The sequence below is a fragment of the Vombatus ursinus genome, unplaced genomic scaffold (genome assembly GCF_900497805.2).
Source record: "Vombatus ursinus unplaced genomic scaffold, bare-nosed wombat genome assembly UNPS02000582.1, whole genome shotgun sequence".
Lineage (NCBI taxonomy): Eukaryota > Metazoa > Chordata > Mammalia > Diprotodontia > Vombatidae > Vombatus > Vombatus ursinus.
In genome coordinates, this window is record NW_020940360.1 from 37800168 (window position 1) to 37828107 (window position 27940).

At 36.6% G+C, this 27940-nt stretch overlaps 1 protein-coding gene across 1 annotated transcript in view; it reads right to left on the bottom strand.

Moving 5' to 3' along the window:
* Positions 1 to 27940, bottom strand: part of WASF1 (WAS protein family member 1) — a 131261-nt gene that overhangs the window by 17426 nt on the left and 85895 nt on the right. Inside the window, exons 3-5 of the mRNA XM_027855872.1 lie at positions 24769 to 24873; positions 19891 to 20051; positions 8032 to 8166 (exon numbers count right to left, since the gene is read on the bottom strand). Coding sequence (XP_027711673.1) covers positions 8032 to 8166; positions 19891 to 20023 — 268 coding nt within the window. The 5' untranslated portion in view covers positions 20024 to 20051; positions 24769 to 24873. The remainder of the gene's footprint in view (positions 1 to 8031; positions 8167 to 19890; positions 20052 to 24768; positions 24874 to 27940) is intronic.

Here is a 27940-nt window from a genome sequence, read left to right on the forward strand (position 1 = left end):
ATTTCTAACAAAAGCACTATTAAAAATTCAATCTACATATATCTAAAATTGACACACTTGCATTTACAGTTTCAAATGTAAGAAACTTATACCAAATGCCAGAATTGGAATGCCTGATATGCATTTATCATTATTATATACAAGTATGTATCTAGAGTGACTCTGCTTCATACTATATACATATATTGTTAGAATATTTAGGATATTTTAAAAATACATTTTAGATAAGGGTTACATATGTGAAAATATGGCTATGTATTACTTTTTATAGCTGGCAATAACTTTACTACATACTCAATGAAGTTCAAGGCTCAAAATACTTCAATCTTCCTTGATTCTTTCCTCCTCTTCTTTGTCCTCTCATATTCAATAAGTTACCAAATTTGGTCATTTTTATCCCCAATAATTCTCTTGGATCAGTCTTTTCCTTTCCATCCCAACTGACACCACCTTAATCCAGGTCCTTAACTTTATGTCTAGATGACTTCAAAAGCCTCCTAATAGGTTGAGTCTCTCTCTTAAGAGGTCTCACCTGGATATCACTATCTGATTGATCCTCCTTTAATCCTATCATGAACCTACACAAAATTTGTCAATGGCTCTCCAAGTCCAAATTTATACAGACTTTTAAGGCCCTCCCTTGGGTCATCTAGGTGGCTCAGTGGATAGAGTGCTGGGTCTGAAGTCAGGAAGATCTGAATTCACATCTGTCCTCCAACTTTACTAGTGTAATCCTAATCACCGAGACAACAGAATAACAACAATCTGGCCCTACTCTGTCTACTCTTTCCTCCCTTACACAAGCTCTTCCATTCCAGCTTATTCATTCTCCTTCCTATCTTTTGAACTTGGAATACTATGTGTCTATGAATTTTGATATTCATGTGCCTGAAATGCCTTCCCCAATCCTTTCCATCCAGTCAAATTCTCTGTGGTCTTTGTTATTGTTTAGTTGTTTCTAGTAGTGTCTGGCTCTTCATGACCTCATCTGGGGTTTTTTGGGAAAAGATACTGACATGGTTTGCCATTGCTTTTTCCAGCTTATTTTACAGATGAGGACACTGAGGCAAACAGGGTTAAGTGACTTGCCCAGGGTCACATAGCTAGTAAGTGTCTAAGGCTATATTTGAACCCAGGAAGATGAGTCTTCCTGACTTCAGGTCCAGTATTCTATCCACTGCATCATCTAGCTGCCCTAGAAATGACAAAATTTTGTTATTCGGTCATTTCAATCACGTTCAACTCTTTGTGACCCCATTTGGTGGCTGCCATATGATCTTTGCTCCTCCTTAAAGCCTTTCCTTAACCTCTCTATTCTTTCAACTCTTAGAACACTACTCATACTGACATTTAATTATATTCAATCTCATTTTTATTTATCTATTTTTTGCATATATAAGCTATATTTCTAGAAGGATCACAAGACCTTTGATAGAAGTGACTGGTTCAATGAATGTAAATCTCTTTGCAACCTTAATAAGTTGTATACTCGTGAACTATTATTAGACCTCAATACTCATTCACAGTGTCTAACAGTGATGAGCACTGAGTATGTACTTGATATTTGAATTGGATTCTGAAATAACCTATGTAATTTTAGCATGTAAATACATCATGTAATTTAAAACTATGTATAATTACAAGTTTGATTTGATTAGCTTTTATTCATTTGTTTGGGATGGCGCTAGAAGCTTCCTGAGAGCAGGAATGTTTTAATTTTTGTCTTTGCATAAAGGAAAGGAAATGAACTGAAGTAAAATAGCAGAATAAAAAGACCACTGGACTGAATCAGATGACCTGGGTTGAATCTCAGTTCTGATATTTACTAGCTGTTTGAATTTGGGCAAATTATTTTAAGTTTTCTTAGCCTATTTCCTTATCTGAAAAATGGGGATAAATAATACATTTACTACTTCCACCAAGCTGTAGTGAATAAAACGCTTTGTAAACTGTAAAAACACAACATACAATATTAGCTATCATAGATTTTATATATAAACATTAGCATTATTCAAACATTTTACTTAGAGGTTTAGAGATGGAAAAATGATATTTTGAATTTGTTACAGTTTTTTAGATTCAGTCAATTTTGTAAAATTTCCCTGTGAAGTCACCGCACAAGTTCTACTCTGATGTTTCGCTGTGATGATCACATGATCCTGGGTTCTTGGAGGCAATGGTAGCACAGCACAAACTCTGGAAAGTGCAACCCATCGGGCCGGACCTCATAGATGAGCCTTATGTTTGTTGTCCAAGGACCGGTTTACCTAAGTTTAGAGACGGCCAGCAAATGTACCAGCAGCTCTAGAGCTGAAACACTCACCTTCTTTCCTCACTGAGTTCAGGCCTTTCTTTCCTCCCTAAATCCTGCACTCATACTAGGAAGACTTAACGTATACACTGATACACCAAGCCAAATCTCCTGGTTCCTTAGTTTACTAATACATCATGACCTACTCAAACACCCGGGGATCTTAGTGCTCCACTTCCATGTTCAAGAACCCTGAAATCCCTTTATTTGACCATAATCTTTGACCACAATTCTACCTCTCCCTCTGCCTTGAAACCTCAAATCCCGTCCTTCATTCTCACTGTTATTCCTGAACCCTTGACCCCTCAGTTCTTTCCTAGACTATTAACCTTGAATGGGCTATAGTCACTTCCCTTCCTCATCTTTACCTTTTAGTGAACCGGTGAAACTCTACACTAGCCTTTTTTCTGAAGTCTGTTGCCCCACTATGCTATCACCAGTCTTGCCCTGCCAAGCACGAACCTTGGGTTACTCCCACCATCCAGTGCCTTAGCTCCTGTGCTACTGAATGAAACTGGAGAAACTCATGAAATTATGCTGATTGGGTCAGCACATAAAAACAGCCTTATGTTGTATAACATCAACTGGATCCTCACTGCAGCTCAGTAATGCTTTTATGCCTTCCTAATTAATTCACTATCCCATTTACCACCTGGGCTTTTCCAAAACTTTTCATGCCTCTTCAAACCTCCCCTTGGTACCTGATTCAACCTCCAAATGAAAACCTTGTCTCACATTTTACTAAAAAAATAAATTTCAGTCATTTGCTAAGAGAGTCCTCTTATCCCCTCTTCGTCTCATGTCAATTTGATGCTTTCCACCATTATCTCCTCCTTTCATCCCTATCTCACATGAAGAGGTGGCCCTTGTTGCCAAGTCAGTACCCTCTATATATACAAGTAATCTCATTCCAACCCATCTTCTCCAGCAGACTGTTCCCTCTAATCTTTAATCTCTGTCTATTGATCACTTCCTTATTGCAAACAAACATGCCCATGTCCGCCCATCTTAAAAAAATCCCCACTTGATCTATCCGTCCTCACTAGGTATCATCCCATCTCTCTTCTATTTTTGTAGTTTCTCCTTGAGAAATCCAAAACAATTGGTGCCTCTATTTCCTTTCTTATCACTCTCTTCTTAAGACTCTCAACCCCACCATTCAGTTGAAACTGTTCTCTCCAAAATTATCAATGACCTCTTAATTGCCTTTTCTTGGTCTTCATTCTTCTTGAGCTCTCTTTAGCCTTTGACATTACTGATCACCATTCTCCTTGATATTCTCTTCGAAGTTTGACACTGCTCTCCCCTGATTCTCTTCCTTCCTGTCTGGCCACCCCTCTCAATTTCTTTTGCTTCATACGGTCATGGCTGATAACTAGCCGTGTTCCCCAAAGTGCTAACCTCAAATCCTCTTCCCTTTTCCTTAAGACTATTTCACTTTGTGATCTCATCAGCTCCATGGATTCAAATATCGCCTCTACTTACCCAGCCCTAACTTCTCCTAACTTCCAGGCTCACATTTACAAATGTCTAATGGACATTTTAAACTAGATGTCCTGTAGACTTCTTAAACTCAACATGTCCAAAACTAAACTCATTATCTTTTCCCCCAAGTTCTCCCCTCTTCCTAACTTATCCTGTTGCTGTCAAAGGCACTATGATGCTCTCGGTTAGTCAGGCTCACAACCTAGGTGTCATTCTCAACTCCTAACTCTCTCTCATCTCCCCCCTACCCCATCCAATTTGTTGCCAAGGCCTGTGAATTCTATCTCCATACTATCTCTTGTATATACTCTTTCTTCTGACACTGCCACCACCCTGGCACAGGCCCTCATCACTTCATGCCTGGAATATTATAATAGATTCCTGGTTGTCTTTCCACCTGTCAAGACTCCTCCTACTCCAGTCTTTCCTTCACTCAACTGTCAAATTGATCTTCCTAAAGTGCAAATCTGAACACGTCACTCCATGGTACCCCCCATTCAATAAACTCAGTGTCTCTCTACTGCCTCCAGGAACAAATAGAAAACCCTTTATTCGGCATTCAAAGCCCTCTATAATATAGCCTCTTCCCACCTTTCCAGTCTTTTCATACTTTACTCCCCCCCCCCCCCACTAATTCCCCAATTCAGTGATAATGGCTTCCTTTGCTGTTCCTCACACAAGATAATCCATCTCCCAGCTCTGGGAATTTTCCTTGGATGTTGATACCTGGAATTCTCTCCTTCATCATCACAGTATTCTGACTTCTTTCAAGTTACAGCTAAAATCTCACCTTCTATGACAGGCAGCTAGATGGGACAATGGATAGTTCACTGGTCCTGGAGTCAGGAAGACGAGTTCCAGGTTAGCCTCAGATAATTATTAGCTGTGTGATCCTGGAGAGGTTACTGAACCTCCATCTATCTCAGCTTCCTTATCTCTAAAATGGGTATTATAATAGCATCTACCTTCCAGGATTATGAAGATAAAATGAGATAACATTTTTAAAGTTCTTTGTAAACCTTAAAACACCATACACATGTTTCCTAGTAGTAGCTATTAAAGATGCCTTTCCTTATTCCCCTTTAATTCTAGTGCTAGGGAGCTAGTTGGCACAATAGCTAGAGTGTTGGACTTGAAGTCAGGAAGACCTAATTTCAAATGCTGCCTCAGATACTAGTTGGTGACCCTTGTTTCCTCACTTCTAAAATTGGGGTAAAATATAGGGTTGTTGTGAATACCAAATGAGATAACATATGGAAAGTGCTTTGTAAAACCTTAAAGAACTACATAAATGCTAAAGCTCCTTTCCTCTGTTGATATCCAATTTATCCTGTAAATATTTTGCTTGTACATAGTTGTTTGTATCTTGTTTCCCTCATTATTTCCTTGAAAGCAGGGACTTTTTTTCTTTCTTTGTATACTCGGCGCTTAGCACAGTGCCTGGCACATAGTAGGCACTTAATAAATGCCTGACTTCAGTTGTTTCAGTCACATCCAATTCTTCATGACCCCATTTGGCAAAGATTCTGGAGTGTTTTGCCATTTCTTCTCTGGCTCATTTTACAGATGAGGAAACTGAGGCAAACAGGAATACACAGGAAAACACACAACTCAGGTGGTGGGCTGCCATAGTGAAACACAGAGTGGTGAAAAATACATAGATCCTTTTAAGCCTGGTCGGAGAGACCTGACGGATTTATATGAAGATATTAAAAAGGTAAGATGGTAGTATAAAATAAATTAGGTGACTTGCCCAAGGTCACAGAACTAGTAAGCGCCTGAGGCCAGATTTGAACTCACTCTTCCTGCCTCTAGGCCTGGAATTCTATCAACTGCATCACTTAACTGCCCTCACTATGAAGACTACTAAGTTATAAAGGAGCTGCCATTCATATTGGTATAAAGAACTGAAATTAAAAATCCTTGTATTCAAGGAAAATTTCAGTTTCATCACTGGAGTCACTTAAAAAAGAGATTCAATTTTATCTTCCTTTTTTTCTCTCTGGTCTTACATAACTAATTTTTTTGACTTTACGTTCCTTGACATCCACATGTTAACTTCATGGTGCATTTTGTGCTCAGTTGGGCTTCTGTGGATGTCTGATTTTCATTTAAACTTTGAAGTTCACAACATCTTCTTATTCCTATATAGACTCATGGATTTAAAGCTTTCAAAAGAGATTCATGTTAGTGAAAATCAAATGACTAACAACATATTTTCATTTTGGTATCACTGTCTCTCTTTTGAAAAACAAAAAACAAAAAACAAAAACAAAAACAGGTTTTACTGACTCTTGGATTTTATATCCAGCATTTCTGGATATAACATAATGACAGCCCATGTCCCCAAACTAAAGTCTCCCTTCTAAAAAGAAAAACAATTCCTACCATCCAAATGATCTTTTAGTTACTCAGAGTTCAGCTTCCCTTTAGTGATTCTCATTTACATCGTTATATCATCAGTATGCATAGTGGTCTGCTTTTGCTTATTTTGTTTATGTGCAAGGAAAGGTTGGAATGGATATGAAAGATGTTATCAAGGAGAAAGAATCAACAGGGCATTTTGAATTCTAGCTTGAGGGAGGTTTAAAGATGTGTCTTCTATGATGTTCTAATAACATAGCTGAGGCAAATTTCCAAGGAAAGAAAATTCCACAGCCTATTGTTTATGGCTTGTGCAAACCCTTTCATATTTTTTTTTTTTGCCAATTTAAAGCTTTATATAGTGAGATATTGACTTCTAATTGATGGGAAGAGAAAAATGTGAAATAAAGTCTCTTCTGGAATTAAAGATTTTATTTTATACTGGGAAAAGAGGCTCTCACATTCTCAGCAAGGATCAGAATTATGTACCTGTCAAATTGCTTCTAATATCTTAAATATCTGTAAACACATTTTGATGATTCATTTTAGTGACAGAAACTAGCTAGGAGCCAATTTAATAACATCTTTATTTGAGGTGTTTGCTTCTTGTCACTTATGTCTTGGGTCAAACTGTCAAAAAGAGTTGGTCCATTCCCTATTCATCTGCTTTCTGGTTTCAAGAAATCTTCTGACATTTTTCCTCTTAAAGTCTGGATCTACTGAAGTTTCATATTTGAACCAAAGAAAATTACTCACCAGAAAATATTTTTTTCTCTGTAGACAGTGACTATTATAGAGCCACATTCCACAACTCTCAAGAGAGGAAAGTGAAAATTATGTTCTTAGCTCTTATATTTCTTTTGGCAGAGAAGGAAACTGGCACTTGGGAGACAATAGCATTCAAAGGACTCCATCAAAGCTTGAAGGCATGTGATGTGCTTTCACACTAAAGGTTCTAAAATTATTTTAGCTTGTAACATAGCTTCTGAATCTCATGCCTCTGGCTAACCATCAAAATGTGAAGAATTTCAGCCTCAAGCGTTGACAATCTGGAGCCTTCAAGAGCAGCACTAAATCCATTTAAAGAGGAGACTTCCTAGCAGTTTTAAAAAACTGTATTTGACTTGCTCATATAAAGCACAAAAATTCTAAATTAGGCATTTACAAAAATAATTTACACCCATTTAGGGTTTTCTAAAGCAGTTTCACAGAATTTTCACCACTAAGATTAAAGTATGTAAATGAATTGGAAGAAATGGAGAAAGAGAGAAAGCTTACTGAAAAATTTTCCCCCTGATGTTACAACTTTACTGATAACTCATGAACTGTGTAGTGTACGTGAGGAAAAGGAAAAACATTTTTTTAAAATTTTTGTCCTACTCTACTATATCTGGCTGGCCTTAGTCCCCACTTCCCATCTTTGTCAATCATCCATGTAGACACCAGGGCCTCCTCAGTATATGGAGTTTTGACCCATTCTTCATCCCACAGTCCCAATTTCTAACCCTTTTCCTGTCTAAGAACAATAAACAAATCAATATTACCATCACTTATGGAAAGGAAATGACAATCTATTCCCTTATAACTCTACTCACAATCTTTATGACTACTCAAACCAAAGCTCCCTTCCTTGGCCAACATTCTTGTATCTCCAGTCGCTAACACAGTGTCTAGAGTATGGCAGATGCTTAAAAAATGCTTGTGGATTAACTATCATGGATTTATTGATGACTAAACAATATATATCAAGAATCTTTGGAAGAAAAACCTTCATAGCAAATTGTATATTTATTTGGTTCTGTTCCCAAATACGCTTTTTATTGGACATAAAAAAATACTTAATCAACATAAAATACCAGGAATGAACTTACATTCTTCTTCCTTGGGATCAAGTTGTGTAACACTGACAGACAAACGGTCTACCCGCTCTTGTAAAGAGTTGACTCTGAAGGAAAAACTGTGTGCTTCATTAAATAGTTCTCCAAATATATCTTCAGCATACTTACCTACAAAACAAAAAATAGAAATAAGGCAAAAATGAGCCAGAGATTTTGGCATGAGTATGGACACAAGTATTGATAATAATTGACCACTAAAAAGAATACTAAATTTGACATATATTTGAAGTATCATAAGCTACAAATTCCAAACATTTTCCTGCTTTCAAATATCACTTCCTGACCATCTCTACATCATGCTGTCCCCACTCATGCAACTCTCTCTGCCCCCTCCCCACCAGAAAATTGGACTGGAACCACCTTGGGCTTTGATAGGTCGGCTTCATTCAGCCTTATTCCAGACTTATACCTGATCTAGGCCTCCAAAGCACTTCTTGACTGTCCCTGTGCCATGCCTCCCTATGAATACCCCTCTTGCTTTCCAATTCCCCTTCGCTCCTCAGTAGAATGTAAACTCTTCATGGGCAGGAGATATTTTACTTGCTTGTATTTGTATTATTATACCTGGCATAAAGTAGGCACTTAATGAATGCCCTATCCAACATTAGTTTCTGAACTCCTTAAGAACTAGGACTGTCATTTGCCCTTTTTTTTTTGTACCCTACTTAGCCCAGTGCCTGGCACATAGTAGGTCCTTAATGAATGTTTATTAACTGACAACACATTACTAATATAGGACCAAACTGAATGTCCTAAATAAGCTGTAATACAAGACAATACATCTATACCAGTACAGTCACCCTCAGAGATCTCCCTATGAAATATGCTTAGGCTTTTATGTTCTACTTTCAATGAGCCAGTTTAAGTCTGAAATTGAAATTCACTTGTCTAGCCAATTTAGGTTAAAGTTTGCTTTTCTTACAAAACCCCAAATATTCTAGTTGAAAAGAGAAATCAAATCTAATTCTAAAAATCTAATTAGTCAATTAGCCTGAGGATTTATCATGGAAACTAATCATTACATTTGTAATATCAAGAATTAAAACGCTTTCATGTAACATGAGTTGAATCAAAATACCAAATAATTGCCAGATTATATAAAATTATATTTTTAAAGAGACATTTTAGGCCCAAAAGTGTTCTATAGATTAAATTCCATGATATTAATTGCATACTTGGCTCTATAATAATATATTACATTACCTTTTCTCCAAGAAGTCAGGATCATCACAATGAAGGGCTCCTGAGTTACATAGGGTTGCTTGCCCTACACGTATGGACCTAAACTGCCAGAACTTTTGAGTTCTTGTGTTTGATTTTTATATCTCTTGGTCTTCTCTCTTTCCTGTTGGCTGTCCTTTCTTATTACTATAACTAATTGTATCTGATTGTGACACCTTCCTTACCATGTATCCCTTGCCCCTTTCTAATTTGTTGTTTTTAATTATATGAGGCCTTTAGTACCAGAAAAGAATGATTTTTAAAACTGTGGGTGTCCAATAAAAATAAAGAGGTAGTGAAGCCCTATCCTATGAATAGAATGTATTAGCTTTACTTAATGAATGGACTTTGTGATTTCTATTTCGACTTACCCAGAATTTATCTGAGAATTAGGAAGTGAGATACTTTGCTATAACACATCTCCCAGGTGTCTTGGGCTATTCCTGTAGGTGGGATTCTCTAATTTCATAAACTAACTTCTAAGAACCTGACTCAACTCTCTCTTTTCGCCTAAGAATTTAATTGTATTTATAGAGATTGGCTCCAATATTATGCTTGCCAAAAGGTGCTATGACACTATATGCTTTAGAATTAAAATTTCTTAAGTTTAAAATGACAAATTATGTAAAATGAATCAGCACTTCACTCTATAGATTATAAATGCTAAACATTTAGTACAGTATAAACTGTACTAAACTGAGGCAGCTCTATTCACTGGGGCAGTAGAGAATGTGCTGGGCTTGGAGTCAGGAAGACCCAAGTTCAAATATGGCCTCAGACACTAGTTGTGTGACCCTGGGCAAGTCACTTAACTTCTATTTGCCTCAGTTTCCTCAACTATAAAATAGGGATAATAACAGCACCTACCTGACAGGGTTGTTGTGAGGACCAAATGAAATCATATTTGTAAAGTGCTTAGCACAGTACCTGGCACATAGTAGGCACTATTTAAATGCCTTTTACCTTATATAGAGTGAATTTTAGATGAAGGATACTTGTATTCTATCTGAAATATTTTGCTACTGTTCAAAGAAAATGTTATCATTTACTAGCTTACATCCAGATAGTATTTTCTAATTTTCTTTTTTGTTTTGTTCTGTTTTTGGTTGTTTGTTTGCTTTGCTAGGCAATGGGGTTAAGTAACTTGCCCAAGGTCACACAGCTAGTAAGTATCAAGTGTCTGAGGCCAAATTTGAACTCAGGTCCTCCTGACTCCAGGACCCGTGCTCTTTCCACTGCGCCACCTACCTGCCCCTATTTTCTAATTTTCAATTCAATTTTGGCACACAGCATCTTATTTGATCATCACATAATTCCTGAGCTAGTCATGTATTTTTTCATGGATTAAAATTATATATAGTGTTATGTTAGTCAAAACAGATATTCAAACTTGCCAAATACCCTTAAACTACAAACTCACCATAATGATAATCATGATAATCATTACTCTTCAGTGAATAGATCTGGGATCTCAGCAATGTGGGTACACCCTCTAGTAGGATAGTCTGCAACTTATCTATGCATTGTCATCCTATGCAATTCTCGTTCATATTCTTGTATAAATCTATCATGGGGAGCACATGCTTCCTGCTTGAGGCCTTTCTATATGTCTCCTAAAACATAGGTATACTAGGGCAACATATAGACTAACCTTTTGTTAGGTCAAATATGATAAAGATTGTAAAGTGCTTAGCATAGTACCTGGCATATAGTAGGTGTTTAATAAATGTTTGTTCCCTTGCTCCTCCCCCCCCTCACTATAGCTACATGACTAGTTCACCCCCTTTACCAGTCATCATGTCACTCCTTGCAAATAATTTGCCATTGCTAATATGCTACAGCATATTTACACCTATCATATATGTCTTTCCTCCTATCACATGTCTCTGTCCTCCTTTTGGATTCACTGGAGACTGCTGTATTCCATGAATTACCATCTTTGCAGGAAGAACATTAGTGTTAAAATGACTGAGGATATGGATCGTCTTTTAATAAAGACGATCCATATTGTAGTCTGGACAATAGGCATTTTTTAATTCGTTCTATTGATTGTCCAGGTATTTTATTTTTGTCTTATAGGCTGGTCAACAATTCTTCTTATAAATACATGTATATTTTTTTAATCAAGAGAGAAATAAGCATCTGGGTTCATAACTATGCATTTTTTAAGGTGATAGTAGCTGTGATATTACTATCTAGATATGAAAAAATATTGTCTCTTTAGGCACAAACAACTTGAAGGAGATTTAAATAGTTAAGTTCTTACTTCATATTTAAATATATTTCCATTACTATGTATAAGTTTGTTGATACCACAGTTTTCATTATATAACATCCAATTCAATCCACACTGATCAAGTTCAAGGCATAAGGCCTGGACTTGAAACAAAGATAGAGAGACATGATGAAAAAAACCCTTTTCTTAAGGAGCCACTTATGACATAAGGACAAGTAGAAAATAATAGGCCAGGTGATGTGCTACCAAAAAGATGGGGAAGGTGGAGATCATTTTCAATTGGTGAATATTCAGGGAAGATGTCAGAGAAGTAGAATCAGAGTTGGATCTTGAAGGAAGGAGAAGACATAAATGGATGGAGATGGTGGTGGTGGTCCATTGTAGGCATGAGGATCAGCTTGAGTAAAGAGATGGGACTGGTGGAGAGATTAGAACAAAGTAGTCCAGGCTGGTTGGACTAGAGAGTATGTACAAGAGAAAAGAGTAAGATAAGACTAGGAAGATGTTCTTACAATAATCCAAATGAGAAAAGATGAGTGTTCAGACAAGGTTGGTTGCAATGGAATTTGGGTAGGGCCAGATGCAAGAGATATTCACAGTCCCAAACAATAGGATTTTAGTAATTGATTGGATGTGGATACTGAGGAAGAAAGTCAAAAGTCACTCTCAGGTAGGAATCCCTGTTTATTGGCAGGATGATGGTCATAGTAAATTCTATATAAATGCTTATTTCCTTTCCTTCCACTCTCCTATCAACAGAAATAGAAATTAATCAATCAATAATCATTTACATATTAAGTATACACTGTTTTTTTTTTAAATCAGTCTTTTGGAGGATGTAACTATGTGTTCACAGAGCTGTGAGGACTGATCTCTGACCATCTGGAGAATAACTAAGCCAAGAGCATTGTGTTTTATCTTTACAATAAAAGGAAGATTTCTCATTCAAAGGCAAATCCTTCTTTTCAAAAGGTTGCATTGAATATTACTTTAAAAAATAATTCCAGTTGGTTAAATTTGTGTGCTGAAAGTTGTCCCATAAAAGAACATTATCTGGGTCTTATAACATTTTCATTTGATGGGGAATTAGATACATTTGCATTTCCTTTCAGTATTTTGTTCTGACAAATAAAAGTCAACAGACATTTTGGACTCGATATTTCTCCTTACCTAATCTGTTCCTACTGCATTTTTTTCCTGTTAAAGATGGTTTATTGCCTTTTTTTGTGTGCTGAGTATCATCACTATGATATTTTAAAGCTTCCTTTCAGGCCCAGACTACTAAGAAAGTGTGCTAACTTATTGTTTATTGCTACAGCAATTGCCAACTCCCCTTTCTTTTTAACCCTAAACTTACCTAGTTGCCAGGCCCAGGCTTTCCACACTGTTCACCCACTCACACTATGCTAGATTTTACTTGTGGTTCTGCTGCTGCAGCTATCTCTCCACCCACTCTCATTCCACTCACTCTTAGGTTGCTTACAATTTGGATAGTTCTTACTCTGCAGCCTCCCAATTAAACTAGCTTTGGGGAGCACATCACGACCATTGGAGGAACCATGGTCACCACTGCTAGCCCTGGTTAATCATAATCATAATTCCTAACGTTTATATATGGGCAGCTAGGTGGCACAGTGGATTGAGTGCCGGGTGTTGAGTCAGAAAGACTCATTTTCATGAGTTCAAATCTGGCCTCAGACACTTAATAGTGTGTGACCCTGAGCAAGTCACTTAACCCCGTTTGCCTCAGTTTTCTCATCTGTCAACTGAGCTGGAGAAGGAAATGGCAAACCACTCCATGTATCTTTGCCAAGAAAACCCCAAATGGGGTGACAGAGTCAGACACGACTGAAAAATGATGAAAAAACAATAGCATTTATACAAGTATCATAAGGTTTGCACAGCACTTTACAAATTATCTCATTTTATCCTCACAACCATCCTGGGAGGTAGGTACATGTCATCATTATTCCTATCTTGAAAGTAAAGAGAACTGAGACAGACAGAGGTTAAGCGAGTTGCCAGGGTCACACAATTAAGCATCTGAGGCATAATTTGAACTCGGGTCTTCTTGATTCCAGGTTCAGAGTTGTATTTGCTGTACTACTTAGTTATCTTATTGCTAGTTATACCTGAAACCCTGAGGCAAAATTTGGGAGGATGGGGGCTACTGGAGTAATCTTGTTTCCTGGTCACCCAAGTAATTAACTATAAAATATGTAATTAGAGGTAAAAAACAAAAGACTTAGATTTAAGACTAGCCCCTGACACCTAGTTCGTGTGACCCTGGGCAAGGCACTTAATCTCTCAATGGCCCCCAGTAATTTTCTGAGAATAAATTACAAAACAGTTGTTGATCCACCTTACTGGGAGTTTTTTCATCATTGTTTCTTATGTCAATGAAATTAACAGGTCTGGAGTCCTTTCCTTCCTCTGTTCTCCAGAAAACCCTTATCCTTTAAATTTATATAGCTTCAGAGAAGCTAGATAATGCCAGGCAAGACCCAGGTTCATATTCTGTTTCTGACACTGGCTGTATTGAACCTAAGCAATTTATCTCTGGGAAATCTTGGGCTTCCTCATCTGTAAAATGCAAATAAAAACACTTGTCTCTACTTCCCTGGGTTGTTAGGAGGCTCAAATGAGATAATTCATGTAAACAGGTTGCAAACCTTAAAGCCCCATATAAACGTCAGCTACTGCCATTATCCATATGGCAAAGGAAGAAACGCAAAAACTATGAAATCAGCTCATTCACCTAACTGCTGTGGTAGGACAGTTTTTTTAAAAAAAATACAAATATATACATGTTATAATAACTTCTGATAACAGAGCATTTTAAGGTTTGCAAAGCTCATTTTTAAACATCCCTTAATCCTCTACTAATTGATCCCTCCTAAGAGAACTCTAAGAATATTTTTCAAAACTGAAAAATGTCATGGTCTCTATACCTATAACAACCACCAGCATTATATAAATACTTGCTGAACAAATGAGAGACAATAATAAAGGTAAAATTTTTATCTTTTTTTTTTCTAGCTCACTTTTCAATCATCATACGTTAAGGTTTACAAAGCACTTAACTCACAATAACTCTGTGAGGTAGGTAGTACAAGCATTATTTCTAATTTACAGACTTACACACTAAGATTAAGCAGGGTTCAGTTATTTGCTCAAAGTTATACATAGCTAGGAAGTGGAAGAGCTGAAATTTGAACCCATATCAATAATTTTTGCAATTATTGTTTGAATATTGAGTCATAATAAGAGCTCACACATATAAAGAGCTAAATTGGGTGGGGAACCTGAGGCCTGGAGGCCACATGTGGCCCTTTAGGTCCTCAAGTGCAGCCCTTTGACTGAATCCAAACTTCACAGAACAAATTCCCTTAATAAAAGGATTTGTTCTGTAAAGCTTGGACTCAGTCAAAAGGCAGCATCCAAGGACCTAGAAGGCCATACGTGGCCTTGAGGCTGCAGGTTCCCCATCCCTGAGCTAAAACAAACCTAGGCAGATAGCTGTCTCAGTGGGTAGAGTGCAGGGCCTGGATTCAGGAAGACCTGAGTTCAAACTTGGGCTCAGACACTTAGCTGGGTGGATCTGGGCAGGACAATAGGAGACAACAGGCACACAACTGTGTACAAATAAGCTGTGTGTACAAAATAAACTGGAGACACTCTCAGAGGGAAGGCACTAAAATTAAGGAGGACTGGGAAAGGCTTCTTGTAGAAGGTGGGAACCAAGCTTTGGCTTGAGGGAAGTTGGGGAGGCAAGGAGATGAGACGAGGAAGGAGAGAATTCCAGGCTTAGGGGAAGAGATAGGATAATGTCCTGGAGTCAGCAAGTATTACCAAAGAGGCCAGTGTCATTGTATTGCTGAGCTCATGGAGAATGAAATATAAGGAGACTGGAGAAGTATGAAGGGGTCATTTTATGAAGGGCATAAAGATCAGAAGACTTTATATTTGATCTTGTATTTAATAAGAAACCACTAGAGGTTACAGAATGGGGTTGGGGGGAGAAGAGGACTTGGTCAGTCTTACACTTTAAGATGAATGTGATGGATGAGTAAAGTATGGACTGGACAGGGGAAAGACTTGAGGCAGGGACACCAACTACTGGGCTATTGCAATAGTCCAGGCATGAGACAATGAGGGCCTGAACCAGGGTGATGGCAGCATCAGAAGAGAGAAGGGGGAATATACAAGAGATATTATGAAGAGAGAATTGACAGAACTTGGCAACTGATTGGATACAGTGGGTAAGAGGGAGTGAGGAGTCAAGGATTACACCTAGTTTGCTCTAAAAACATTATCTCATTGGGCCCTACTACAGCTCTGTGAGGTAGGTAGTATTATTACTCCCTTCTTATAGATGAGGAAACTGAGGTCAAAAGAGGTTAATTGACTTGCTAGTAGGTACCTGGAGTGAGATGTGCACAGATGTGCTACTGAGATGTGATAAAAGCAAAGGAAAAGAGGATTATAGGATAGGAAAAAATATAAAGTTGGACTAGTCATAAACTATAAATATAGGATCAAAATTTCAGAAAGAGTAAAGTGAGGCCAGAGTTCAGAGTGAGGATAAAGATTAGTTGGAAGATTCGAGGCACAAGAAGAAAAAGAAGACTAGGATGGAATTACAAAACCAGAAGAATTACAGAGCTCTAGATTGTGATGGCAGAACATTTGTAGGTGATGATGAGGTTGAAGGTATGAAAATTTCTACATGTAGGAATCAGAGGTAGAATGAAGGTGATGGTGGTCTTGGGAGTTCAGGAGATCAGGTATTTGAGGTGACATCATACTGAAGTCCTAAAAGGGCAAGTGATAGATGGCAGAAGAATATGAACCAAATGTTGAATTCCTTGAAAAAGGAGAAATAATGAACTGGGGACTGGTAGATAAATTTCAGCAGGGACTATATAGGGTCATATATAATGGATTGAATGAATCTCAAAGGAAGAGAGTTTGATGGGTGATGGCGGCAGAGAGGGTGTCTGAGCAACAAGGAGTATGTCCTACTTCTGCCTCATTTTGTCAGTAGGCATAAAAGAGAGGGTGGCTACAAACTAAATGTCTTTTAGGTGAAACCAGATTTCTGTGATTGTAAGGCAGAGAACGTGAAAAGAAGATGTCTAATACAAAGCAGAGTTTGCTAACCACAAAATGGTAGCATCTAGAGGACAGGCAGAGCTAGATGGGGACATGGGATCAATGGAGAAGAGACAATAAATTATGTTAGAACACATATGGTAATGTGAAAGGTTTATTCACGTCCACTTCGTTATTTTATTACAAGTCTGGATGTCTTCAGCTCGATTAAACTGTAGCCTCCTACATAGTAGAATTATTATTTTAGATGATGGTACACAATAAAAGAAAGGAAAACTAATTGAGATGACACCAAAGTAAGTGCCAACTCTAGCCAAAAAAAAAATTAATCTTTAATATCCATATAAAATGGAGGGAAAGGGGAGGCAGAACATGAGCTTCAAAGTACCCTTTTACCAAACTTTTTTATTTATAACTTTTACCAAAAACGTTTATTATATCTAAGATAAGGGACTCACTATATCAAGCATTTTATTGGACTCCCAAGAATTCCGTTTTTCTAATGTTTTATTTTATTTCTATCAGTATCCCATAGCAAGGAGTTTTGAAATTATACAATTAAAAATGTAGTATGATATAGGCAAAAAATTAAAATGCAAGAACATTACAGAAATAAAAATTAATAAATTCCACTTTCATCATAAAGTCACCAGATGGGGCTGTAAGCTGCCAAGCATTTCCAAAAAAGAAACAGGTATGAAAGGATTTTGATTCTGAGCTTCTCCAGGGGAAAAGTAGGTCAGGAAACTCTTCATTTCTAATTTGAACTTTACTCATTAACAAGGGGTTTAAATAGGAAAGCCTATCAATTATTTATCTGTTTACATTAAGTGCTTAAAAATCCCAACAAAATGACAGAAATATGGTTTTCAGATAATTAGCTCCCCCAAAATCTTAATGTCAATATGATCACATTCTATTTGTGCTGAAGGAAAAGCATTTATTCTACTCATATTTCTAATTGTGTTCAGTTGCTTCAATATTAAGTTAATACTTTATTAAGGAAAAATGTTATTAATAGGAAGCAATCGCTAATTCCAAGTATTCTGTGTTATACTGTTTCTTCAGTTAATACAAAACTTTACAAAATTAGTCCCCCATTTATGTTTTAAGATGCCTGCTTCTTTCATTTAACAGAAAATAAATTTTTTGACTCAATTATGGCCTTTTAGTTCTCCAACAACAATGGAAGTTCTCTAAAGACATACTAAATTTTTAAAAAAGCTTTTTGTTTTTTCAAGAAAAGACTTTAAATAGACAACTGTTGAGAAATAAACCTTATGATTAAAAAAACAACACTATCCTTTCAGTTGGTTTTAATATTTTTTCAATCACTCAATCAACAAGTATTTATCAAATACTTGTTACTTACTAAGCATTGGGCTACACTAAGAGTACAAAGACAAAAGTAAAACATTCCCTGCCCTCAAGGAACTTACATGGGGAAAGGGGAAAAGGTGCATGGAGACAAAAATGAACCGATAAAGGCATATGCAAAGCAAATACAAGTCAGTCATCAACAAGCACTTAGTAGGCACTTACTATGAGCCAGGCACAATGTTAATACTTGGTACAAAGTAGCCTTGGGGGCAGGGGAGAGAATGCACTATCATTTAGGATGACCAGGAAAGGCCTCAAGAAGAAAGAGATACTCAACTAGGTCTTGAAGGAATCTTCAGATTCCAGGAGTCAGAGGTGAGGAGGAAGAACATTCAAAGTATGAAGAACAACCAATATAAAGACATGAAGACAGGAGATGAATGTCATATGTGAGGGGCCACACAAAGACCAGTATGGCTGGACCATAGAGAACATGAAAGGGAAATAATATATAATAAAGCTAGAAAGGTAAAATGGAGCTAGGGTATGAAGTCATTTTCAAAGTCAAACAGTTCACATTTGATCCAAGAAGGGAAAGAGAGCCACTGGAGTTTATTTTACTGCGGAGGGGGTGGGAGATATATGGCCCAACCTATACTTCAGGAAAATCACTGTCATGGTGGAGCAGACTGCAGCGGTTTCATTGGGAAACGGTTAACAAAATAAAAAATGCAATGCATCACAGATGTTATTTTGTGGTTTTCTAAGCATTTCTATTTGAGCTTGACACCACCGAAGTGGAGAAAAGATTGGAGTGGAAAGGGACCTAAAATGGAGACAATTAGGAAGTTATTGCAATAGTGGAGGGCTCTAAGTGAGAGGTGATGGACCCTGAACTAAGTTTGGCAACTATATAAGTGAAGAGAAGATGTATAGGGGTGATGTCATGGAGACAGAAACAACCAGCCCTGGCAACCGACTGGATATATGAGGTGAAGGAGATTGAGAAGCGGAGGATATCAACAAAGCTGTGAACCCGGATGACGTGACAGAAATAGGGAAATTCAAATTGGCTCGTCAGGCTGCGTAGTAAGGTTAGGGAGAAAGACAATGAGTTCTGTTTTGGACATACTGAGTTTGAGATGCCCCAGGAACATTTTATGAGGTGTAATCATTATGTATCTTTTTAAAGCTTTTTTCTTTTGGCTATGCAATGGGGATAAGTGACTTGCCCAGGGGTCACACAGCTAATCAGTGTTATGTGTCTAAGGTCTGATTTGAACTCAGGTCCTCCTGACTCCAGGGCCAGTGCTCTATTCACCGCGCCACCTAGCTACCCCCATAATGTATCTTTTAAAATAGCAAGTCTTAAATATATTTGGGTATTGGTTACTTAATCAATATAAGCCAGTGTTTCTCATACTGCAGTAGTTCATACAGGAGTTCTGGGGATACTGGAGAGATAACCATCCCTCATTCATAGACACATATGAGAGTAATTAAATTGATTTCTCATCCATGTCTGTTATGTTTTGCTCTAAAGTGCCTAGATAATTACATAATATACAAAAGAAACAATATATTGTGCCTATACATATTTATTTGATCTTAGAATTGTTCTATATGAGAACTCTTTAGGACTCAAAAGGGTTAAAAGAAAAATTTGAAGAGTGGGAGGCTAAATAGCAGTTTTTCTGACTCATTTGACAGCCCACTGAAGTTCTTCTGGTTTAGAATATGTAATAGTTTGGGAGAATCTCAAAAGAACTTGTTAATTTTATTTAATTTTATTTAACTATGCCAAACTATTTTCAATGTCTGTTTTGTTCCTCTTCTCCCCTCCTAAAAAAAAAAAAATTTCAAAGAATTGTCTTCCAAAAAATGCTAAACCATAATGTTTTATCTTGAAATTAAGTGCACTGACAATCAAAGATACTTACTCAGACTACTTAGTTGTCTAATTATATTTGCCAAGGAGATATTGGTTACACATTCCAGCTCATTCTTAATGCCTCTGGGCAGTGCTGTATGGCACAGGTGCCTGGGGTCAATATTTCTCTTCACTAATGGCATTCCGAGATGAATCTATGTGCCAACTCACCTGGGAGGAATGAAATACAGTTAAAGAAGATGATTCACATATCAAAACTCAAATTTTCAATCACTTCTGAGTAATGCTGTCTTTCATATGCAAATGAACAATAATAATCTTTGCTTGGAAGAAATGCATGAATTTGGATGTTCATCCAACCAAAAAAACAGATGAGATCTTCAAGACATTTAAATTGAATTCAACTTTTATTAAACAAGATATTGCGCTAGGCATTGCGGATACAAAAGTAAAAATGAAAGTCTCTTCCTTTAAGGAGCATCCACCTGTACATATACAAATAAATACACAGAAATTTGAGGAGGGAGAGAGGATCGAAATCTGAGAAAGTCTGGGAAGATTAAGGATTCTAAGTGGCAAAAGTAAAGAGAGACTGTATTCCAGGAATGAGGACATCTTGTGTGAAGGCGAAGAGATGGAGATGGAATTCTGGATTAAGGATGAACTGGTGGACCACCTTGACTAGAATACAGAATGTGTAAAAGGAACTAATATGCAATAAATCTGGAAGGGTAGGCTGGAACCACATTGTGGAAGACTTTAAATGCAAAGCTAATGAATCTGTATTTTATTCTAGAGGCAACAGGAAGCCCCTCAAAGATTTTTTAAGCAAGGTAGACACACAGTCAGACCTGTGCCTTATTTAGGAAGATTATTTTACATCAGTTCACATATGTCTTTCCATGTGTCATTGAAATAATCTATTTCCTCTTTTCTTATGGAATATTAGTATTTCATTATATTTATAGATCACAATTAGTTCAGCCATTCCCCCACTGATGGGCATCTCCTTATTTTCTAGTTGTTTGGTTTTTTGTTTTTTTACTACCACAAACAGCACCTTTTCTTCTTTCTTTGGTGTATTGGATTAACAGTGACTCATGATGAAGTGTGTTATTCACTTCCTGACAGAGAAGTGATGGCGTCAAGGTGCAGAGAGACATTTATTTTTTTGCACATGGCCAATTTGTTTTGCTTGACTATGCACATGTGTTACAAGGAATTTTGTTTTCTTTTTTTTCCTCAATAGGGTAAGAGTGGGAAGGAGAGGAAATAGGTTTTTTTTAGTGGAAAGAAATTTTTAAAAGAATATTATTTTGGCAGCTGTTTAGAGAACTGATTACAGAAGAGAGAGAATGAACCAGGATAATTCTCAATAATTACTAAAAAGTTTAACATTACTGTAGAAACACAAAACCTCTTGTTATTTTCAATATTCTATGAATTACTATTGTTAATTAACTCTGTGACCCCGAGCAAGTCACTTAGCCATTTTTTCATCTCCTCTCATCCTGGTTTCCTGAATATAAAATGGGAGGAGGCTAAATGAAGTGACTGCTAAAATCCCTTCCTGCTACAAAGTCATAAGACTTTAAGAGTGCATAGCAATTCATAATCTTTTCATTCTAGTCACTATCAGTAATGTCCTTTCTAAGCTAACTTATTTTCACTTATAGTACACAAAAGGAATGATGTTAGGAGTTGGTGTGAGATTCTTCCTAAAGGAACTGCTTCACAATCATCTAACAGAGAAATTCAAGCAACTATGTCAGAGGTATAAAATTTAAATATCTACATGAAATATATCAACACATCAGTAGTATAAAGAACTACTGTTAGAGTTTTACATACTTTTTAAAAACACATAAAAACTAATCTAATATTTCTTTAGTGGAACAAAGAAATATTCAAATTTTCCCCTAGTTTGCTGCATATTTCCCAACAAAGGTTCACTAAAATTACACTAATTAAATGCCAAATTAGACGTTCTGAAGACAAGGTCAAGAAAGAGTTGAGTCTCCTAATGCATTAACAGAAATCGCTATTTATCAACTTAACCCAAACCTCCCTAATCCTCTTCCAAAGGAATTACAAATTTGTAATACTGGAGTAAAATTACCCTGTTTGGATTCTCACACATATTCTAGGATAGATTTTTCTGTTATGGGTCTTGGACTGTCCGTCAAATGTCAGGGGTTTGCACCTGAGTTTCAAAGACCGCTATATTTTTGTAAAGCATGCCCAGGACAGGAATCAGGAAAACAACAATCTTGTTTTCCAAATGAAAACAACATTTGTAATACTGTGATATTGCAAATATCAAATGAAATAATATTTGTAAAGTGCTTAACACAGTGCACAGCACACAGTAGGTGCTTAGTAAATGCTTATTCTCCTCTCCTTCCAGTTTGTAACTATTTTTTGATGATGCAACATAAAACTTGACACAAAACAGTCCAATGGTTGTCGATCTTCTTTTGCTCCACAACACAGTATTCTTTGGCCTGGGAAATCTAAGCATATAACTGCAGAATTAGAGAAATTGGTGATGCAATCCCAAGTGTGTTTCATACATTTTCCAGAATTCTTAGGGAAACTCCAAGCTGTTTCTGAGAACCCCACTGAAGTAGGCTCTTAATAAATATTTACTGAACGAATGGCAGAACTATATTTATTTTGCTTCTGGGTTTTTGAAGAATGATCTTCAGACTGAATTAGATATAGCAAAAATAGTTAACAAGAGTTGAAACCCAAGAAAAGTAAGGAGATGGTGAAAGAATATGTTACTACTTCAAGAAATTCAAGTCATGGGCCCCATAAGAACTACCAGGGACTGGTAGAAATGATTGCTGAGCCACTGTCATAATCTTTCACAGATTGAGTCAAAAGGACACAGAACCAGAGGCTAGCTATTAAGAGAGAAGAGCCTGGATTGTGTAAATGATTGGCTGGTGAGTTGGCTTTGTTCCCGGAAAAATTCTAAAATACATCATGAAAGGGATCACCTGGGAACATTTAGAAAAGAAAAGCAGGGATTATTGGTTTCAAGAACTATCTTCTTTCGTGACAAAGTTAAAAGACTGGTTGGACTGGGAAACGTTTCAGCAAAGGACATGTTAATAATGGGCAAGATAGAGAGAAGTGGGGTAGAGAATACAGTTAGGTGGATTTACATAACTGGCTGAATGATGGGACCTACAGAGTAGACATCATTGGGTTAAGGCTTACTTGAAGAGAGATTTCTAATGAAGTAGTGGGCCTCATAAATTTGTCCTTAGCCCTAAAAATATTTTTATCAGTAACTTAGGTAGAGCAATACATGGAAGAAACCTATGAAATGGAGACTAAAATGTTAGATAACAGAGCCAAGACAAAAAAGATCTTGCCAGTCTGGAATAATGGTTTGAACTGAATGAGATGAAATTTGATAGGCAAAAATATAGTTATCTTTGAAAACATCATTGGAAAATAATGATGTTAATAAGATGAGTTTTGGTTTTGGTTGGGGTTTTTTTGGGGGGGGGTCAGGATATGGTTTGGCAATTACTAAAAGAGTTGCATAATTTCCTAAATACAGGATATTAAAATATACTTAATTACCATTAGTATAAAATTATTTTAGTTATCATTAAAACTACCTTAAAACACCCTGCAGTTATCAATAAAACTACAGAATATACTGTAAAATATTAAATAATGCTTCAAATTTATTAAGGCAAGAGTTTTCACCTTGAGGTTCATGAACTTGTTTTTTAAATATCTTAAGTAAGTAGTATTTTAATATAATTAGTTTCCTTTGTAATTCTATAGATTTTATTTTATGCATTTAAAAACATAGGACTGCCAAAAGAGTTTGTGACATACAAAACAAAACCAAAAAACACTTATACTAAGGGATCTTCTGCTGATTCGTGAAATGAAAAATTCTTAAACATGGAAAAATCAGGGGTCAGACAAACAAATCATAACTGAGTGGTTATGTGATGCTGTAGAAGTAAAAACATAACTCCAATTCTTATTTTCAGATTTTAAGGGCTGGCCTGTAAAATTATAACAAAAAGACTCTTAAAATAAATAGCTTGTAGGAAAATGCAAATGAATGCTGTAAAAAAATTCATAAAAATCAAATGAGGACTTAGACTGCTCTTCTAGACTGCAGAAGGAACAAAACTATAACCACAAATATTTTATTACTATATTTAACATCAAAAAGCAACTGATGACTTCTTAAACTTAACTTTTCGATGAGCTAATTTACCTTCTACTGTCATTTTCAAAGAACATTCAGGAATTTTGTCATCAAACTGTAACAGCATAATGCAATTTTATCATTTGTCCTAGCACTGTAGAATCAAAAGTTAAATTATGGGGAAAAATATGTTCCTTCTAATTAAAACAAATCAGTATCACTTGATTCAGGTGTGTTTTTAAAAGTACTCTGGGTCTTGTGTAGAAACTAATGCTTTCAGTTTTTTATTACAAGTTTCTTAGTCCCCAAGAGGTGAGACTGCTTAATTATGCACAATTTGCTGAACAATTAAATGTAAATTTTCAATCTCTTTTAAAGAAAAATATGTTCTTCAATGAGAACTTAATAGTTTTGGTACACAAACTTCTTTGCAGTCCTGACTACTAAACTGGAACTAATTTGAATCTGAAAACACAAATACATGAAATAAATACATCTTTAAAAGAATGAGCACTTTGATGTTTTAGTTTATTTCTTGAAGAAAACATACTTGTTTCACAGATTTTTTTTAAAAAAATTGGTTTAATTCTAAATATGGAAATTATAGCATGCTTGACAAGACACCAAAATGTCAACTTTACAATCTATTACTAAAAAAGTGCATGCTACTGTGCACATAGAAGGATCCATTCTCATTGTGCGGTAAAAATGAAATGAGGAAAAGACACCTAAACTTACCAGCCACCAAGCCACAGAATATCTGACGACACACACCAGGTGTATGTATCAATCCCGACTTTACCACAAGCATCAAACTTCAAGTTTTCATTAACTTTAGGAATCCTACGCATAGAGACAGAAAATAAGCCAACCTAGTCAATCCCTAAGCTGTAACAGTATGAACCATCCTGAACATCTACAGCTACTGGACTGCTTTGAAGTGATCTGGCCCTTTCACAAAGAGATTAGAATTCAACACAGGGACTTACCTTAACAACAGAGCTATCTTTACAAAGACACAGAAGCTATAACCTCTTCCATCTCCCCGGGTGACCAGAACCTTTCTTTCTTCCTCAGAAACTTGAAAGAAACACCCCACAGGCAAACTGATTAAGAAATAATTACAGATGCCTTTGGTTCCAAGCCATGATGACTAAATATTAAATTTTGAGAAGTCAGAACTGAGAGGAGTACATTGCTATATGACTACAGCAGAAAGAAAAAATATGATAGAAGCAATAAACCACATGGTAGGTTTGCAGTGGATGACATTAGTATGTTAGATCATTAGTATGTATGATCACATTAGTATGTTAGATCAGTGGATCACATTAGTATATTAGTAGTTTGAGAAGGAAGTGGATGCTAATAAAAAAAGTCATGACAGATAGCTATATAATAGAACTGAGATTCAGTACAGTCAAGTCGGTGACCAGATATCTAATAAAGAGGAGTAGCTAGTTATGTAGTTCCATGTTTACCTAAAGGTGAAGGGTAATTATTTCAAAGTAATACAACTGCTGTTTCAAACTTGGACAAGCATTATAGTCATAAGATCCTTCTAACTTTTTACGGTATAGAAACAGATAATACCTTGCACACCATTTTTTTTGCAAGTACATCATAAATACAGATTAACCCAATGGAGAAAATGATACCAATTTTTAAAATGATATTTTAAGTTGTGATACATTTTAATATTAGCCATTATACAAAGTCAGTGTCCAAAATTAAAGAATTACAACTCACCAAAAAAATCAGTTAATGATCACTGCTAATAAAAACAAATTTTAAATGTGTAAATCTATTAAATGGACTGTTGTACACATGTAGAGCACTAGGCCTGGAGTCAGGAAAACCTGAATTCAAATATGGCCTTAGACACTTACTAGTTATATGACCCTGAGCAAGTCACTTAACCCTGTTTGTCTCAGTTTCCTCATCTGTAAAATAAGCTGGAGAAAGAAATCTTTGCCAAGAAAACCTCAAATGGGGCCATGATGAGTTGGACATGACTGAAATGACTGAACAACGAAAACACATTATATGAAGATAGTGCCATTGACAGTAAATATTGTTGTGGCTTTTCATTATTTTTCCCATAGATGCCTTTTCCTAAACGTGCTATCCTGAACTGAAAACAATACACCACGTATGGTCTGACTACACAGAACTCTTAGCAAGCCCACTACTTCCCTAGTCCTGGACTCTATGTCTCTGAATATAGCCTAAGAAGACATTATTTCTCTTGGATGCCATAATGTCATTTACTTATATTGAACTTACAGTCAAGTAAAACTCCCAGATTTTTTTTAAACAAACCACTTCTATCTAGTCATGCCCATCTTCATTATGCTGATTATAAAATCAAATGACTGGATGAGATGAAATGCTCTAATGTCCAAAGATTCTATGATTAAATGGCTTACCCAGAGATTAAACCCATAATTTTGGGCCCATCTGTATTCTGTCCTAACCAACTAAACTAAAGTGCCTATCTGCATATACAGAAAAATTGGTCTGACGTACTCTGCAAAGTTCTCTTACAAAAAGATTGAGTCCGTTAGGTAGCTGACAAAAGACTCTGACTATGCAAAAAATAGCACTGTGGTCTTAAGAAAGAAAACCCCAGGAGGGAAAGTAGTGACTCATTTCCCAATGCTATTTGAATAGCAAATGATGAAACTATTACCACGTCTGACCTTACTAGTTAAGCATGAAGGATAGTGATTTAAGGGGGCTCTAGGAAGGTCACTCTGCCTCAAACCTTTCTCCCACATCTTATCCTACGCCATCATTACAATTCGGGAAGCTTTTTAGCTCTTAAGAACTCCCTATTAAGCTTGCAAAAATGCTTAAGAGGCCAAGTGACTCTGAGAGTAAGCTAGGCACCTTGAGTGGTTTACTTCACAATTTTACAATCTAGAACTAGTTCTAATGAGAACCTGGAAATTAACCAAAGGCAGAAAATACATTATTTGAAGCATAACCATGCCTAAGTGACTACTAGATGCAGATCTTTATCCATGTCACAACCCATCTTTGTGACCTTAAGACCCTACTCTGGGCCTTCTCTTCTTTGTTCTCTATTATCTCTCTGTCAGTGACTTAATCAGCTTCTATTATTTTAATTATCTTCTAAGCAAAGGACTACCAGATCTATATATACAATACTAATCTATACATCCAATAATAATCTTATAGACCACTGGTGATTTCCAATTGGATGCCTCCTAGGAAAACTCAACATGTCCAAAACCGAACACTAATTTTTTTTAATTGGCAGCTAGGTGTGTTAGTAGTTAGAACATTGGACCTGGAGTTAAGAAGACCCGAGTTCAAATCTGGCAACAAATCTAGACACATACTAGATATGTGACCATGGACAAGATACGAGACATCTGTTTCAGTTTCCTCATCTGTAAAATGGGATAATAATAGCACCTACCCTCAAGTTTGTTGTGAGGATAAAATGAGATAATATTGATAAAATTTTGCAAATCTTAAAGTGTGAAATCAATGCTAGCTATTTTCATTGTTATTGTAATTAGTATTATCATTATTATTCCCACCACTCCTCCAGATCAATACTGCTTTTAAACTCTCCAATTTCTGCTGAGGATACCACAATCGTAACAGGAACTCAAGTTTAAAACCTCAAGAGTCATCCTTGACTGCTCACTCTCACCCCATATCTCTAATCACTTGGGAAATCTGGTCATTTCTGCACTAACAATCTATCTCCCCATCCTACTTCAGGCTCTCTCTCTCATCATGTCTCCCTTGGACTACAGCTAGACTTTACCAATTAGGCTCCCTTCCTGCCTTCAGGCCCTCCCTTCTCCAGTTCATCTTCCATACAGCTGCCAAAGGGATGTAACTAAAGGATCTGACCATGTTACTCTCTATT